At 36.8% G+C, this 19,186-nt stretch overlaps 2 protein-coding genes across 2 annotated transcripts in view; both read left to right on the plus strand.

Annotated features, from left to right (window-relative positions):
• On the plus strand, positions 1 to 2,872 carry rps27.1 (ribosomal protein S27 isoform 1). The gene is made up of 4 exons (XM_084424385.1): positions 1 to 117; positions 743 to 851; positions 949 to 1,059; positions 2,633 to 2,872. The coding sequence occupies exons 1-4, from the start codon at positions 112 to 114 to the stop codon at positions 2,659 to 2,661; spliced, it is 255 nt and encodes an 84-aa protein (XP_084280511.1). The 5' UTR covers positions 1 to 111; the 3' UTR covers positions 2,662 to 2,872.
• A 6,144-nt stretch (positions 2,873 to 9,016) lies between these two features.
• The window catches only part of chrna11 (cholinergic receptor, nicotinic, alpha 11), a 31,202-nt gene continuing 21,032 nt past the window's right edge, over positions 9,017 to 19,186 (plus strand). Inside the window, exons 1-5 of the mRNA XM_084422663.1 lie at positions 9,017 to 9,139; positions 12,632 to 12,771; positions 13,236 to 13,280; positions 14,321 to 14,430; positions 15,470 to 15,549. Coding sequence (XP_084278789.1) covers positions 9,088 to 9,139; positions 12,632 to 12,771; positions 13,236 to 13,280; positions 14,321 to 14,430; positions 15,470 to 15,549 — 427 coding nt within the window. The 5' untranslated portion in view covers positions 9,017 to 9,087. The remainder of the gene's footprint in view (positions 9,140 to 12,631; positions 12,772 to 13,235; positions 13,281 to 14,320; positions 14,431 to 15,469; positions 15,550 to 19,186) is intronic.

Below are 19,186 nucleotides of genomic sequence, written 5' to 3' on the forward strand. Positions count from 1 at the left end.
CCGCGCTCTACGTCCGATGACGCATTTCCGTTCACGTCCGCGCTCGTCCGATGATATTCGTCTGCTTCCGCTTGGAACTTCCTTTCTGGCAGCGGCTTAATCTTCGCCAACATGCCAGTGAGTACCAGAGAGCAAAAAACATGTCAATATACACCACAAACAAGCCATCAAGACCTAAATATTGAAGCGCGTTCACGAACATATCCATATGACTGACCTTAATGTGCGCGTTGCCGCATGAACGAGAAGATGAACATAAAAATAAGTCTTAAGTCCTGAATGGTTCGGAAGCGTGCGTTCGCGCTCTCCATCAAGATGGCGGCGCACATATAACAAAACATGGACGTTTAACCGTAACGTGTCGCACATTTAAGTATAGATGTGTTTATGCAGTCTGGCATTATTCTTTCATAATCTTAAAACTGCTAGATTGTTTAATTCCCACATCTGAGATGTTACAAATGGCTTAATGACTGTAAACGATTACACAAAGCTCTCTGGAGTTGCCAAAATTAACTGCAAATGCTCAAGACTCAAAGGATTTTGAATGGCTGCCTCAAAATCTAATGTGATGCCTACTTGGACGCTATTTTTGGGCATCATATGCACACTTACGTAATGCCCAAAGATGCTGTCTGGCTAGGCAGCTCACCATATTTCAATACAAGTTTATGTAAAGTAGCTGGTCAATTGGTGTTTAAAAGCATTTTCTCATGTAATACCATGTTATTTATGTAAATAGCTCGCAAAAGACTTGCTGCACCCCACCCCTGAGGAGGAGAGGAGGAGGCACAAGAAGAAGCGACTCGTACAGAGTCCCAATTCTTATTTCATGGATGTCAAGTGTCCAGGTGAGTGTCCTTCACATACTCAATATACTGAATGATTGTACCTGTCCGAGTCTGGATGGTCTTAAACATGTGTTTTTATGTCTCTCTTATGTTTCAGGATGTTATAAGATCACAACGGTGTTCAGCCACGCACAGACGGTCGTGCTTTGTGTCGGTTGCTCAACTGTGCTGTGTCAGCCCACCGGAGGCAAAGCTCGACTCACAGAAGGTTTGTTTGTGTTTTTACTAAGACTTATGCCTACTACAGACTGCGATTTTGGCAATCCTATAAGATCATTACAAATCACACCGTACGACATGCATCTAATAACCTTGGGTATGACATGTATGTAGACCGTACGATGATGACACTTATTGAATCATAGGCCACGATGCAAGTTTGTATAGAAGAATAAAACATCAACAGCATGTGCTAGTGGTAAACAGAGCGAGATGAATCGCACTTTGGCAATTGTGGTTTTTATGTGTGCTGAAAAAAAGCAGAGCAAGCGAAAGAGGAGAACATGGATGTGGTCATCAGACACTGTCAGAAAATGCTCGCAGAATATCTTAAGTCGCAAGACCGTCTTTGAACCTGAACCTTTGAGCCACGATTAGTCATCTTTCGTCTGGGACAGCCCAAAATTGTACAATGTGTACTGGGACATGTTTAGAAATCTAATAAGCTGTTTGGTTGTTTATTAGAATGACAGTCAGAAACCCTCATATCATCAATAACATGTTGCGATAATGTCATTCCCTTAAGAACTGAGGTTTGGCATTAACTGTAGTAGATCTGTGTTTTTAAAGGACAAAATAAAGCATTACTTAACAAGAATCAGGATTCTTTGGATGTAAGGAATGATGCATAAGCGAAGTTGTCCATTTGGAATGCAGACTTTTAGGGTTGAACTCATGGAAATGAGTGATTGTGCTTACAGCGAGTTTTACTTTTGATGCTGGAAGATCTGTGATGTCATTGGTTAAACCTGTCACTATATTGTAAATGGCTTTGAATTAAATGAACTGCAGACAATACTTTAAATTAGCAGCCGCCATCTAGTGCAAACATAATTTTGGCGGCGACTTCAAATAATGACAGATTAAAATAGTTTTTCACTGAGTATGACACCATGTGAAGTCTTTATTGTGAGTTTAGATGCTGAAGTTCTAAACTCGAAGTCATTGTTCGCACAAGCTGATTTTGTCTGATTTGTGGTTATTGCAGTAATACAGGGGTTTTGATGTGCTTGATATTGTTCCTGAATATTCATTATTGTTATAGGCCTGCAGTTCATTATATTCTCTGACATCTTTTAAATTTAAAACTCTTGCAAATGTTGATCTGATTGAAATGGATACTAAGCTATATTTTGGATGGATGTTTGTGGTTCTGCTTTGGAACAGAGATTGTTTTGGTTGAATCCTGATGATATTTGTGTGGTTTTGTGCTGGCAGAAGCAAATGGACAATAAAAATGCAAAAAAGCAAAGAATTGCAATGGTTCATTGAAAGGTTTTTGTATTAAAATGTCTTCCATACCAGCTTAATATGCATTGATAACTAAGCCCTTCGTTGGTAGATTTTCCTGTAAAGTATGAATTCTGTAGCTCTGTGGTGGGATTATTTGTTTGTCCGTATAATAGAAGATATGGTTGTGCTCAGAGTTTTTGGTGCACAAAAGATTACAGGATAAAGACAAACGTTTGAGGGCATTGTGTGGTGTTCTTCATGCTTTCGTTGTTAATGAGCTTAGCGGTTGTTTTTTGATAATGACCTCTCTTTTATTCTCATTCCTCCAGGGTGTTCCTTTCGAAGGAAGCAGCATTAAGATCTTTTCTGGATGCTTCCTCAGAGAGTGAGACGGAAAGAGAGAGAGAGACGGACCGGCCTCAGTGACAGCAGCCTGATTATTTCAGGCAAGAGATGAGGAGATAAAACCAAACACCCTTAGAGGTCTGAAGAACCGACGGGAACACCCTTTCAACCTAGTGTCTCTTTTTCTCTCTCTGTCTCGGTCTCAATAAAATGTTTGGGCTACAGTGATGTTGTAATGAGTTTTTTGTTCAAACTGTCAACTACTAAACCCTGTTACCAAATTTATTTGGAGGGAAAGGATTAAACAAAAATATATACAGTAAAAAAGTAATTATTTTAAGACTACTTTCATATATACAGTACAGGTCAAACGTTTGGAAACATTACGTTTTTTTTATACTTTTGAAAGAAGTCTCTAATGCTTATCAAGGCTGCGTTTATTTGATCAAAAATACAGAAGAAAAAAAAAGTAATATTGTGAAATATTATTACAACTTAAAATAATAGTTTTCTATTTGAATATACTTTAAAAAATAATTTATTCCTGTGATGCAAAGCTTACGGTAATTTTCAGGATCATTACTCCAGTCTTCAGTGTCACATGTGACATCCAGTCTATCACATGATCCTTTAGAAATAATTCTAATATTCTGATTTATTATGAGTGTTGGAAACAGTTCTGCTGCCTAATATATTTGATGAATAAAAGGTTAAAAAGAACGGCGTTTATTCAAAATAAAAAATATTTTCTTTACTATTACTTTTGATCAATTTAACACATCCTTGCTGAATAAAAGTATTGATTTATTTCAAAAAAAGAAAGAAAAAAAATTACTGACCCCAAATTATTGACCAGTAATGTATATTGTTGTTACAAAAGATTTCTATTTTTAAAAAATGTGCTTTTTTTTTTTTTTTTTTTTTTTACTTTTGATTCATCAAAGTATCCTAAAAAAGTATCACAGGTTATGAAAAAATATTAAGCAGCAGAACTGTTTCCAACTTTGATAATGAATCATCATGTTAGAATGATTTCTAAAGGATCATGTGATAGACTGGAGTAATGATCCTGAAAATTCAGCTTTGCATCACAGAAATAAATGATAATTTAAAGAAATATATATAATTAAAATAAATAAAAAATTTAAAACCAATTATTTTAAATTGTAATAATATATGACAATATAACTTTTTTGATCAAATAAATGCAGGCTTGATGAGCAGAAGAAACTTCTTTCAAAAACATTAAAAATAGTAACGTTTCCAAACTTTTGACCTGTACTGTGTGTATGTATATATATATATATATATATATATAATTTTCTCCTTTTTTTAACATTTATTCCAGTGATGCAAAGCCGAATTTTCAGCATTGTTCAGGGTCACATGATCCTTCAGAAATCATACTAGTATTTTGAATTGTTTTATGGATTTTTATTTTTTCTAGGATTCTTTGATGAACAAAGTTCAAAAGAACATCATTTATTTGCAATAGAAAACACTTTCTAAATGTACTGTCTTTTGATCAATTTAATGCATTCTTGCTGAAAATATAGATTTCTGACACCAACCTTTTCTTTTATTTGATGTGAATCTGCCATTTTGGCCCGGACTCCCTGGAAGAACAGATTTCATATCTCATTAGGACTATCCTGTTAGAATAAAGGATACATAAAAATAAATATTTATAGCTAGAATATAAAAAACATACAAATAAATGTAAACCATTAAAAACAATGTAATAGTCCAGATTTTTGGTAACAAACTTATTTAAATAAATTTACAACAAAACAGCACATATTTCATTTGACCAACGTTGAATGGAAACAAGTATTTAAATTTGAATAATCCTAGAAAGATATATTTAGCGTACCTGTTTTCCATGAGAATACCCATCTGAAGTGGGAAAATGCGATGTTATATTACTTTAGCAATAATGCTTAGGTTGTGGAGTGGAGTTTATTAAAACGCAAAGAGTAAAAATGCATAAAGATTTCTGAATAGCTTTTCAAACAGCATTTGTGCGAAAGTTTATCAAGCCATTATCAAGGCTGTTGGACTTAAGACAGATGAATGGGATATTATTGAAGCTAGTGACTCACTGTGTGTTGAATAGAAATATTCAAATAGCATCAGTGGATGACATTTTTATCAATCAATACCTGAGAGAAGGACTGCAAGAGGTGGCACTTTATTTTACAGTATATGTGCACTTATTTGTACTAACCTAAGAAAGTACTGGGTAATATTAGATAATTACATGGGTTAAGGTTACGTTTAGGGGTAGGTTCAGGGTTTTTAACCAGTTATTGTAATTAGTACATAGTATACATGGGAAACAGGACTAACCTGCAAGATAAAGTGGTAGACCAAAAGAGGTTCAGTATCTTTTAAGTTGTTTGCTTACGATACTGTATGAGATGAGCTGTAAATAATTCCCTATTAAGTACAGGAATGTGTGCTCGAATACTCAAACTCATCTACGCAGCGTTTAAAATCCCACAGTGCAGCACATTGACAGAGAGCAGCCTTTGTCAGGAAACAGTGGTGTCATGTCATTTAGTTTCCCAGATCATTAGTTGATTGCTTCTCTCTGCCGAACTGCTATCTTCAGTGGTTCCTGAATGATAATATGATGAAATCAATTCAATTGTATTCTCTACCCTCCAGGAACGAGACCGGTGTGCGAAAATGTCTGTGTCCCTGCTTAACCAAATCAACTGCAGATTGTGGCTGCCTAATGATGCCTTGTGGGAATGAAACTGCAGACTCATGGGAGGATCTCATGATTACTTTCAAGAGTCAAAACTTTTGAACATCACAGTACTTTGTCTTATTTATTTTTCTTCATGAAATCATCAGGATGCATCTTTACCACATGGTGTTTTCCTATGAACCATGTTACGGAACAATGCAGTCATGCTATGGATAATAATTTTCCCATTATGAAGAACATTAGTCTAAGTACCACGCGCTTTATATACTCGAGCAAGAGCCCAGATTCTACCGCCCTGCACAAATGCAGTTCCCGAAATGACCACATAGTGTCAGGAAATCTGTAACCCAGAAGTCTGCTTTTGCACATCTTTAGCACATGTGGTTTTCTGTTTTGATAACATCATAAGCGTTTTGAATAGCGTTACTGGTCACCAAACCATGCTTTGTTGGGAAAAGGTTGTTAAACAGGATGAGCAAAGAGGGACACAAGAGTTTAAGCAAACAGTGTAAAAATACTTAAAAATAAGATTAAAAAGAAATAAATAAACACATTAAAGAACATAATTATGTAGCATCATAGAAAACAAATATTTCCCAAATTTTTGATGATTCTTACAGAATAAACTGGATCTTTTTATCTAAGAAACTATATGCCTTTTAAATTTTAGGATTGGGGTGCCTCATACGTGGAGATTTGAGGGTCCGTAGCATCTTAAAAGATTGAAAACCCCTAGGCTGTGTGGGTTCTATTGGGTAAAAAATAGCTTCACATTTATTTATTGTGATACAAAAAGATGCTCTCAAGGGTGAACTTGACCTTCAGCCGCCACAGTCCCGAAACTCACTCAGGTCTGGGTCCATTCAGTTACGCAATAACCACTGAATGAACCGATCAATTCCCGCTGGACTTTAAGTTTCCACTCCTCATTTGGGCACTCACAAACAGCTTTTAAGCATTCCTTTTTTGAATAACAACAGTTTTGTGAAGGTCTCCTAATGCAATCAAACATCTTGGCATCGTCATTTTTAATGGCGCTGTCTTTAGGTGATATATTAAACGCTTGTTTTCCATGACATATCTATATGTTATACCGCTGTTAGGCTTTCTCTCAGAGTGCAGTGGGGTGTGAAAGCCTCTCCAGATGCCTGACTGACTGTAAGCTCCGCTCACCTCGGCTCCCTCCCCGCGTGAAGAGGCTACCGAAGGGCATCTGTAGTAATAGGGTAATCTATTATAGGGCTCTCACTCGCTCTCTGGTTTCCCATTCCCAGGCCCCTGTCTCAGCACTTCGTCAGGACGAATGAGAGGAGGAGTTTAACTAAGCACATTACTGTGTGCCACTTGCATATCCCAGCACTTCCTCAATTAAACCCCCTCCAACATAATCTCCGTTATCCCATTAAGACACGCGCGGACACACACACAAGCATGCCTGAACATGCTTGACTTACTGGTATCCCTTACATTTTTTTTTTTTTTTTTGTATAGGCCTACTTGGAAAATTGGCCAATTTCAGACTGTTAAAAAGCAATTAGCCTACACTGTAGTTTTTCTGAGATACTTCTAACATACATACATGTTAGAACTACAATATTCCTCTGAATTTTGCAGCAACTACCCTTAAAGAACCATCTGAACAAATCATTTCATATTAAACAATGTTGCGATTTCCCAGCATGCATTGCAGATGGATAAATTATTGAAGTTGGCGTGAAATGGAAGTCCCTGTTGTTTCCCTTTTCTTCCCTATCAGCAGCGCCATGGTATGAAAGCGAGGCTGAGGGATAGACTTACCGTGTTTTCAATGGCATCCGCTGTAAATAGTTGTATAAAACTCTCTGATTATTAGTCTTACTTATACATTTTTTGTCTACTGCAACTTCTCGGAAAAAGATTTCATAGTGTTTCGTCAGCAGAAGAATCCAAAAACACATTAAATAACAGTACACTGTCTGAAGAGATGTATGTCTATCCCTCACAGCCTCGCTTTTATTCCCGACCGTTAAAAATCAAAGATGGCGCTGATGTCAAAATGAGGTCTGTTGTTGTGAATATCCATACAGCTTCTCGAACAAGAAACAATGTAAGGCGGGACTTGATTTTGTCTATCGGGAACTGATTGGATCATTGGAGTTTGAGGACCACATGACAAACGAGCGATGGACGTCAGATGGAACATTCTAGTTGATTTGGCGGTAATAGCAAATCTCATTATTCAAGGGGGCGATATTTATTTACATTAAACTGGATGTTTATTATTCAGGTAAGTTGCAAAACGTACTGTCTCTTTTTAAATTAGGCTATTAAGTTATATGCTAACTTAAACCTAAGTAAAACACATTTAAGCGCTGAATATTTTTTCTAACAGAATAGATGTTTAGACTGATTTGTTTGGCAAATGTCTCTCAAAGTGTGCTCGCCTCAGCATGATGTTGAAAGAGAAAACAGACTATTTGCGGCATATTTTGTGTGTCTTATTAAAACTTTTGAGTATAATTCATTTACTTTCTTTTTAAATTAATTTTCAAAATGAATTTAATTAATTTACAAAAAGCGGACTACAACGTTTCTGGCAACACTATCAATATGAAATAGTATCGCTGGTGAGGATATAGACAGGATTTTTTATTGGTAATTTAGACCTACTTTTCTATGTATTTTTCCTATTCTGTGCTAAAATACGTTTTTTCTATTTAAACTGTTCTCTACTTTAATATACTTTATAATGTAATTTATTTCTGTGATGATAAAGCTGAATTTTCAGCATCATATTCCAGTCTTCAGTGTTACATCCTTCAGAAATCATTCTAACATGCTGATTTGCTCAAGAAACATTTCTTCTGTGATGCTTAATATTTTAGTTTGAACCGCAATACATTTTTTTCCCAGTATTCTTCGATAAATAGAATTTTTTGTAAAAATCGAAATGTCTTTACTGTCACTTTTGATCAGTATAATGCACCATAGCTGAATCCAAGTATTAATTTCTTTAAAAAAGTCTGACCCCAAACTTATGTAATATATAATAATATTTAAAGGCACTGTTTGCTGCTTACACAATATATCAGTCTATTACATAGGGTTGTAGTAAAATGCTAATTATAAATTTTTTTTATAATAATGAAAAAAACCTTTTGAAAAGAAAAACAGTCTCCTCCGTATAACAAAAGTTTTTCTAGTGACCACGCTTTTCAATTCCTCTCAAGATCTCACTTTGAGAATATTTATGATTCTATAAGACCAGGAATGATGGAGAAGGAAAGAGAGACGAAACAGTGGAAGATTAAACCAAATGTGATTTTCAGTTTCAGTTCAAGATCAGTTTCCCCTTTTTCCCCCTTTTTTAGTCTTTGATCTTTCTCCCTTTGTATTCCCAATCCTTCTTCCCATTCATCTGTCCTTCTTAGGGAATCTCAGAGTTTTGGATGGAGAGAGAGCTGACTTGTGAGTCTCAAATCAATCAGGTCTTTTTTTCCTCTTCTCTCACTCGCTGCAATTTGCCGACATCATTGGGTAAGCTCTCTCTATCTCTCTCTCTCTCTCTCTCTCTCTCTCTCTCTCTCTCTCTCTCTCCCACATTTATTCTGTCCACTGCTTGCATCAAGTCAGCTCTTGCTTCTCTCTCCTCTCCTTCACTCCACCAGGATATTTCCTCCTCCTCTCTCCATATCCGAAAATATTCCTATTTTTCTGCCCTGCTTTTCCTTCATATCTCCTGGAATGTGGCACTCTTTGGCTTTCACTCTCTGTGGGATCTCCGCTTTGATTCAGGGTAGGTTCCTCACTATGTTCATGTACATAAATCTGTGTGTGTTTGAAACAATTATTCAGGAAAGAGATGTAGACTTGAACGCAGGTGCACGGTTAAGAGAAAGCAGCTTACGATCTTGGTTTGGTTTTGGTTCTAGCTTATGTGGTCTGTAAACCGGTTTGCCTTTTGGCTACCTCGTGCCCCCAGATGTTTCAAGGGTTTTTTTTTTTTTTTTAGTTGTTTTTTTTTACCACTGTTGCAGTCAAGAGAGAGAGAAAGAGGGGGAATCAGATTCAACCAGAGGGATCAAGAAGGAGAATGAGTCAAAATTGCTTTGCCATGAAGAATTAGAAGCTGCAATCATAAATTGCACCTTCTCTCCCCCTCCCGTCTTTCTCTCTCTCTCTCTCTCTCTCTCTCTCTCTCTCTCTCTCGTTCATTCCTCTAAATCCATGAGTACATGAGACTGCATGGAGGTGACGGAGGCACAGAATGCATTTGTAGATTCAGTTCTCCGGCTGTTTTTATGGACATGTTGCTGCAGTGGAGTAGAAAGACTAAAGAGGGAGAGTGTGTGTGTGTGTGTTGCCATGGAAAGCCTCTCTCTATTTTAGCTTTCATTCTTTCCCTCTCTATTCACATGTCTGTCATAAAGCAGAACTTTTATTTGGGTTGTCAATCTCACACCAGGTCATTTGGATTCATTTCATGTACATTCTCTTAATATGTAATTCTCTTCATAATTTTTTAAAATGTCACATCACAGAATATTCATGGATCTTCATGTTTTCACAGTGGCTGAAGATGAAGTGTTTTGATAGAAATGACGTTTCTGGGTATCGGATTCTGAGCTGACTTTAAAAAATAAAATAAAAAATTGACTGAAGCTTTAAACCTTCACTTATCAGAAAGGTAACTGGTATTCATTGTAGCAATGTTGCTTCTATTTACACGCACTGTAGACAAGTAAAAGAAATAAAAAATAAACTAAATTGTAAGAGACAGAGTCTTTGCGTTTGAAAAATAATTGCATTTTGTCTTCTTTTTGACCACTATAAAAACGTTTTTCAAGAAGGATTCTGTAAGTTTTATAATTGTTTCTCTAAGAAAAAGTTATAGTATCAACCTGATATTTCAGTGCTATTTTATTAAATTATATTAATTTAAATGTTATTTAAAAAAATAATCCAGATCCCAAACAGAACATTTGCTTCATATATCTGCATATTTGCAGTATTTTAAAAACTTTTTTTTAACAGATATTTATTTTATTAGTTCTGCTTCCTACTACATATCAATGCATGTCATGTGATCAGTGTGTGCCTGTGAGTGAGTGATTATCTATAGTTTATATCTTAGTTCAAAAGATGCAATTTGAAAGATATTTGAAAGCAATAAATACCTCCCCTTAAATGTTCCAATATTGATCTTTCTGGTTTTTGATGAAGAAAACCATGTAATATAATTCCCAGAGAAAAGGTTATAGATAGGCTATAGCAATCATTAACATGGTGAAGGAACATTTTAACTATTAAATTTAATTATCCTTGAATATAAATAATTTCTTGGGTCTAATTACCCTTCTTGATTGAGTGTCAAGATATTGGTGAACACGTGGCCCTTACTGAATTTACACATTGATGTTTTGATTGAAGGGTTAGAGGTTCAAATGTGTAGGTGTATAGGTAGATGCTGATGTGTAGATGGGAGGCACATTTTTGTTTAATTCTGTCAAGGGTATACGGCTGCTTACCTCGCTCCTGTAAACAATGCTTATGGCATCCCTCCACCTTTATTTCTATTTATTTCTAAACCCTAGTAATTATGCAGCCAAGGGGGTTTTCGGATTGTGTGGAGTCTCATGCCCTGTAACCTGTCATATGCTGCTTGATTCTTTTGCTGAACAACATAGAATCGCCCTGAAGGATTATTGATGTCAGTAATGCTACAAGCGCTATATTGTGCGTTCATTGCTGCTAGTGGTCATAGTCAGTTGAGAATGCCAGTGGGAATCTGTTAATATTAAATCTGTTGTTATTGCTGGGGGCTGGCACTGCTTTTCAAGTGTGAATGAGAGTAATCAATTCAAGAGCGGGTCCATTCTTGCTTTTAACCTTCAGATAAATGTATTCTCTTCCATTCAGTCATACCTTATCCACACATGCCATGCACATAGACTCTTCACACTGCTTTTTAACCTCTTTTCTGGGGCTATATTAGGCAGACATAATTGAGTTTTTAAAATCTATCTATCTATCTATCTATCTATCTATCTATCTATCTATCTATCTATCTATCTATCTATCTGGGGTGTAACGTTCACAAAATTCACGGTTCAGTTCGATACGATACACTGGTGTCACGGTTCGGTACGTTTTCGATACAGCAAAAAGAAGAAATGCCAGAGAAATTTCCTTGATTTTAATTTTTTTTATATTAAAACTAACATCATAAAGTATGATCATTTTTTACTTTGAGCAATGATGGAGCTATACTTGACTCTTTTTAGGAGCATATAAAACAAAAACAGCTCCTTATAAAAAAAATGAAATGTAGCCTATATTGTAGTAGTTATAAACAAAGGTTTATTTTATTTCAGATTAACATTTGAGGGCAGCAATTTTATTCATAATGTCTAAATAAAACCGACGTAACGTTACTTGAAAGCATTATAGCCTACTATTCCTGCCAAACTTCCATGATGCAGTTAGTGTAACTAAATGCATGGTGAATGTTGCTGATCTGTGGACACTGGATAGTTCATTCATGGCACAATGTTTCTTCCTGGTTTCCACGTCAGCGCTGTTTGATCCGTTAATAACGGAGAAATGTGAATGCTTCTCACTAGATCTCGCAGCGATGTTATTACTTCAGTGGCGAATTCAAATGCTTTCTTTACTGGATCTTAGCGCTGTGTAGTAACTGTAGGCTTGATCAAGATCGGCTGGCGCTGTATTGGTCCAAACTGATAAACGGTCCGTGAAGCACAAAATAACGAGTAGAGCAGTTTCGTTCCAGTTTCATTACGTTTGCCATTTGATGTTGGGCAATATTGTGGTCGCATCATGAGCGCGCTTGCCGCGCGCCTAGGCCTACATTTGAAATAACGAAACTTTGGTCGGCAGGAAAAATGCTCCAACGAACGGTTCAATACGAATACGTGTATCGTTGCACACCCCTACTATCTATCTATCTATCTATCTATCTATCTATCTATCTATCTATCTATCTATCTATCTATCTATCTATCTATCTATCTATCTGTTTGTCTGTCATCCATCTCTTTATCTATCTGTCTGTCAGTCATCTATCTATTTATCTATCTATCTGTCTTATTTATCTTCGTCTGACTGTCTGTTTATCTGTCGGTCTGTCGGTCTGTCGGATAGATAAATAGATAGATGCATCTGTCATCATACTAACTGTCTCTCTGCATGTGTGGCTCAGTGAACTGATGTCTTGATTTGAAGTGTCTGTTCTGGGTGGTACAGTACATTCCTGTCTTTCTGTCAGTGTCAGTGCAAGGTCCATACCAGCGGACCCTGTTGAAAAACCTCCTGAAGGATTATAACCCCATGGAGAGGCCTATTGCCAACGACTCTCAACCTCTCACTGTCTTTCTGTCTATGAGCTTGATACAGATCATGGATGTGGTAAGTTACACTTTTTCCTCTCATTTTTTTTTTATTGTCTTCCTGGGTGTTATGGAGTATTGCTATCTGGTATGAAAGCCAAGGTGTATTTTATCTAATTCCTCTAGTCTTGTATAAATCCATATGCAATGTACTTCTCAAGTGCTATGCATGCTGCTTTCTGAACCTGTCTGAAATGACATTTTTATCTGGTTCTGGATGTTTCATGAAAATCTTTATTCGTTTTTCACCTTGTTTTCCTTTTTCTTGTCATCACCAACATATTGATGTTCTTTGTCTAAAATATGTTTTGAATGTGGCTAGAGCTGAAAATAGTGGTCTATTTTCATCTTTGACTGACTGACTGACTTTGCCACTAGTTCGATTTTACTCCCTAAGTTGTGTTTACAGTTGTCATTTTGTGACATTCATCATTAAGCTCACAATGGATTTTAATCTCACTCTAAACATTTTTGCTCATACAGGATGAGAAAAATCAAGTACTGACCTCCAATATCTGGCTTAACATGGTAAGCCACGTCTTAGTAAACTTTTGTATTTACATAACTAAATGACCTAGTGTTATATCAATATATCTATCAATGACATCAGTTGTTTTTGGGTCAGTACAAGTTATGCTCAGTGGATTGCATTTGTGGCATGACGTTATTATAAACCAAAAAAAAAATTGTGTCCAAAATTCCCTTTTCTTTAAATAAGCAAAAATCTGGGTAACAGATCATCTGGGTAAGGCACTTACAAAAGAAGTGAATGGGACCAATAATTGCGTCACAAAACAAATCACTTACTATCCTTTTCTATTACAACTTTGTTGACATGACAACATTAATGTGAAAAAATCTGTAAAAATCAAGCAGCTTGTCAGTTCTGGCAGGTCACCTTAATCAAGCTCGCATCAGCTGACTCTCAGCTGATCCACATCTACCTATAGGAATACGACACATATATACGACTGTATACATATATAATCTCCTTCAGTATTATCAGCAGCTATCGTGTTTCTCAGGAGCTAAATACCCTCCTCCATCCCCAGCTCCTTCTCTCGTCAGTCAGGATTTGGCATTCTGATTCCCCCTGAATCAGACTAAGATTCTCTAATTGTTTTGTACATTAAAATGAATGAATGATATCTGCAATACATTCATGTTGGTTCTGTTTTGTTTACCCTAAGGGGGGTTATTGCAGCTCTTATCCATGTTAGGCTGCATGGATGCGCAGGGAGTTCTTGCCCAGAACAGAACCATATACCGCCAATCCAAACTGTATGCTAATTGTCAATCGTTTTTGACAATAGTGGTCCTGACAGAAATTATTTAAACAGCTTTAAATCTCAAATAACACACACAATTTTAACAGGTTTTATGAAAGTTCTAAACATTTTACATTTCTGCTTTAAAATCCTCCAAAAATTGGCCTCATTCACTTCCATTGTAAGTGAGTCACTGTAAGCTTGATTTTTTTTTAAAAAGCCCACAAGTCAAAATGAATATTAAATCTGGCCTTAACATGTACGTGTGTTGAAACGGTTCTTTCTCTATATATTCTTTAGCACTGGTATGATCATTACCTTCAGTGGAACCAATCTGAATATCCAGGTGTCAAAAACCTTCGCTTTACCACAGACCAAGTCTGGACGCCGGACATCCTGCTGTATAATAGGTATATAAGCATTTATATTTATGAAACCAGACTTTTTTTTTTTTCAGTATTATTGCATTGAATAGTGTTATTATTCCCCTGTAAGGTTTTGCTTTTCCTCTAGGGATATTTTTTACAGGATAAACATTATTTTCATCTTTGTCTTATATCTGAATATTTCTCATTTGTAAGTCGGTTTGGGGAAAAAGGTGTTTGGCTAAATGAAAACAAGTATATGGTACGTCCCTCAACGAGATATGAAGTAATAGATCTGAAACCCAGGATTTACAGTGATCATGCAGGCAGACACTTCAGAATAAGAATAAAATCATTCTGTGAAATGATATACATTCAACTGCAACATCAGAAATGGCAACCCGTGTGTGTGCGTGGGTAAAGAATCCTTGGGAATCAGAATCAGCAGACGTAGGTTTGTGCGCTTGTGATTGAGAATTGCGGTATTGGAGCCATAATTCAAACTGTGAGGCTAAACAGAAGAGCAACTACAGATCAATGTACTGAAAATTTGGTCCTTGGGCAATAGCAGATTGTTAGTCGAAGAGCTGGTGTCCAAACAGCTTATTATCATCCTTCGCTGTAGACTTTCTGTTTTTTTTTAACTCAGAGCTGATTCACATGGGAGCTTGCTGCTTAGTTGTATATTTAATTTAATCATGGCCTCAAGCTAATTTTTGAAAGGCACATTATTCATTCATACCTAGTTATAACCTTATGAACCGCAGGAATATTTTCTCATATTTGCTTTTCGCTTTGAGTTAATCAAAGCCCTAAATCTGATGACTTCCTAAATTTGCATCAAGATGTTGTTCTTACTGTGTCTGAATGTTAATTGTGTCTTTGTCTTTGTCTGTGGTTACTGAATGTGAACATTGATGTTTAGTGTTCATGGTTAAAATCTGGCTTTCTGGATCCCTGCATGCCCTCCTCATCCTCTCCCAATAATTTCCTGTCCTTTCCATACTGTTTGTATCAGTGTAACATCAAAATGCAAAATATTAAACCTAAATGTCTAAAATATTCATCTTCTCTTCATTTGCAGTGCAGATGACAAGTTTGACTCCACCTTCAAGTCGAATATTGTAGTGAACTCCAGTGGTTACTGCAACTGGTTGCCTCCAGGTCAGTGTGAACGCTTATGCTTAAGGTTTATGACGCATTTAACGATAAAAGCAATAGTAAGCTGCGGTTCATAACACAAAAACACCAGTGGCATTCAAAGTTAAGCGTTAGGCTATAAAATGATTTTTGCATGGAAATGAACATAGAAAGGAAGTAGGAAAAGGTCATCTTGTTTATGGGAAGTGCAACAGTTAAAGCACACATGAATATTGTCGGTAGAAGTGCAGTTATACAGACGAAAATACATTTTTTGAAGCCGTTTAAGTATTAAAGAGTTCTCTGCATACCGAGTATGGAAATCAAAGAAACCTATTTCATGTTCCATTGTAAATGATGGTTTATGGGTCATCAATTTATAGATTTGCACATCAGAAACAGGGACGTTTATGTGGCAAAAGGAAATAGGGAGTTCATGAATTATGTTACAGCTATTTCCTCTGAGGGCAGTAGTGCTTAAGAATATGCATTGCAAATGCATATTACGTTTATTTTTGGAAAACTGAATTAGAACCAAAATCTCCCTTTGATGAAAATATGCATTGTATGTATAAATACAGGCTGAAGCAATGACATGGTTTCTCCAGTCACAAGATTCTTCAGTTCGTGTCTGTGAAGAAAAACATCTCTTTTTCTCTCTCTTGCACACACATGCAGAATCATACACAGCAACTCGCTCAGCAATGAAGCTGGAGTCTTTAAATAACCCTCAGAGTCACTGCAGATGCAAACAAACACATTCGCTATCACAAGCAGATCGTGCCCCAATGGCTCGTATTTGCTGCTCATGCTGATTTCATCGCAATTTAGCTTCTGCTTTTCTCTTCCTTGCATTAAAGCAATCCAGTCCCTCAGTAGCAAACAGAAATCAAATGCCTTTTTGAAGTCAAGTCAGGCAGAGAGATGAGGAGAGGAAATGAGTAGGGAGGAAAAGACTGACATAAATAGAGAGAGAAAGTCTCACATCTTGAAATATGTTTATTCACTGTTGGCTTGTTGGTGTGAACAGATTTTGGTAATCCAGTGATCTGGGCCGATGCCAGAGAACACACGCGGAGACAAAGTCTGATGCAAAATAAAGCTTTGTTTATTTGCTGCAACTGTTCAGGCGACTGTGTCGGTCAGTGATGTTATACACATGGATGCTGATGAGAACACGCTTACAATGAAAGGTGTTACAGCATCTGCAAATCTACCACATATTTATACATTTAAATATAGTGAACTCATTGTTATGTTTTAGAAACCAGTTTGTGATGATTTGAGCTTTGTGACAGCGTGTTATCCTGCTGAAAGTAGCCATCAGAAGATGGATTCACTGTGGTCATAAAGGGATGGACACGGTCAGCAATAATACTCAGGCAGGCTGCGCCGTTTAAATGATGCTCAATTGGTACTAAGGGGCCCAAAGTGTGCCAAGAAAATATCCCCCATACCATTACACCACCAGCAGCCTAAAGCGTTGATACAAGGCAGGATGGATCCATGCTTTCATGTTGTTTATGCCACATTCTGACCCTACTGAATGTTGCAGCAGAAATCAAAACTCATCAGACCAGGCAACGTTTTTCCAATCTTCTATTAATTCTGGTGAGCCCTTGTGAATTGCCTTGCCTCAGTTTCTTGTTCCTAGCTGACAGGAGTGGCACCTGGTGTGTCTTCTACTGCTGTAGCCCGTCTGATTCAAGGTTTGATGTGTTGTGCAAACCTCAGTTGTAATGACGGTTATTGAGTTACTGTTGTCTTTCTATCAGTTCAAACCAGTCTGGCCATTCTCCTCTGACCTCTGGCACCAACAAGGCATTTTCGCCCACAGAACTACTGCATATTGGATATTTACAGTTTTTCGGACCATTCTCCATAATCCCTAAAGAAAATCCCAGTAGATCAGCAGTTTCTGAAATACTCAGACCAGCCCGTCTGGCACCAGCAACCATGCCACGTCCAAAGACACTTAACCTTTCTTCCCCATTCTGATGCTCAGTTTGAACTTCAGCAGATCGTCTTGACAATTTCTACATGCTTAAATGCATTGAGTTGCTGCCATGTGATTGGCTGATTAGATATTTGCATTAACAAGCAGTTGAACAGGTGTACCTAATAAAGTGGCCGGTGAGTGTATGTATGCGTGTATATATATGTGTATATTCTCATATTTAGTTTTCACTGAGTTAATCAAAGCCATAAATCACAATTTATTTTGTCGAGGTGTGGCTGGTAACACTTTAGAATACTGTTCCGTCATTAATGAATAACTGCACAGTGACAAATGAGTAACGCAATATTAACACTCTAGTAACTAACAAGGAACTCTTGGGCCGTATTCACAAAACATCTTAAGGCTAAAAGTAGCTCCTAACTTGCCGATTTAGGAGAAACTCTTAAAAATAATGGGCTTGTCAGGAGTCCAACATTTTTGCTCTAATAGTATTTCACGAAGCATTTTAGCGCTAAAACTAGCTCCTAAATCTGTGAAATGTTAGGAGTAGTCAGGAGGACTCCTAAGTCACTAAGACAAAATCACAAACAATCCTAATGGCTGTTGCTGGCAATCCGCCCAAAGACACTGTACACAATTGAGGCTATAGCGATAGAGCCTTGGGCGCTGAGCTTTTTCTTCATAAATGCAATACATATTTTGATTTATAGATTTTAATCTATGATAAAATGGCAAAAAAAAAAAAAACTTTAATAAATAAATAAATAAATAATGTCCGATTACCTGTGGCAGTTGTTTTCACAAGTTCACACTTACAAATGATTGAATAGAGTAAAAAAATATAATAAGCTTATTTGGCGTGATGTCCAAGGGGATCGAGGACTCAGTTCTGCCCTGTATCCCCAGCCGAGAGTGAGGAAGGGGTGGCGGAGGGATGCAGAAAACTGTCGAGGTAACTAGGTGAGTCGGCTCTCGGCTGTGTATATATACATCCTCTCAAGCTGATTAGATAGACCGTTTGAACGTGCTCCTCCCGAACTTTGATTATAAAACATCATTTGTCACTTGAATTCTGCAATCTCTTGAGATGCGAACATGTAAGAGGCTGACAATTAGCTGAACATATACTAGTTTAATTAGTGACACTTAGCTTACATTTTAAACACTTTATTTGATTATGGCAACATTTTTATTTTAAAATCTTAATTTGAATATGGCAACATGATACCTCGTTCTACAATATTTATATCACTGACAGAGACTCCTCCCCCATCAGCCAATCACTGTGGTCATAGTTGGTAAGCGTGTTGACATCATCCATAGCCACGAGGTCAACCCTGCTCTTACTCTTAGCTTAAGACATCTTTCTATTCTTTAGTAAAAGTTGGTCTCAGCAGCTTTGGGAATAGGTTTTAAGAGAAAACTCTTAACTAAGAACTTTTACTGCCATTTTGGAGAGCTCTTAGTGGTAAGATAAAATGTTTTGTGAATACGGACCCTGATTAACAAACTAGTAAGTAATAGCGCTCAGTTAAATGTGGTAGTTCACTATTAGCTAATCAGTAACTACTATTTTTTCATACATCCCCAAGGACTACTAAGAACTACTATATACAGATTCATAATGCGAATAATGCATATTTAATTCTAAAGTGAAGATCATGGTAACCAACTAGTAATGACTCAAGTATTACCAAATCC

Source organism: Rutilus rutilus (assembly GCF_951802725.1).
Source record: "Rutilus rutilus genome assembly, chromosome: 11".
Taxonomy (NCBI): domain Eukaryota; kingdom Metazoa; phylum Chordata; class Actinopteri; order Cypriniformes; family Leuciscidae; genus Rutilus; species Rutilus rutilus.

Coding starts and splice junctions, on each gene's coding strand:
- rps27.1 (XM_084424385.1), top strand. Junction 852..948: donor CATGGATGTCAAGTGTCCAG/GTGAGTGTCCTT, acceptor CTTATGTTTCAG/GATGTTATAAGATCACAACG. Junction 1,060..2,632: donor CAAAGCTCGACTCACAGAAG/GTTTGTTTGTGT, acceptor TCATTCCTCCAG/GGTGTTCCTTTCGAAGGAAG.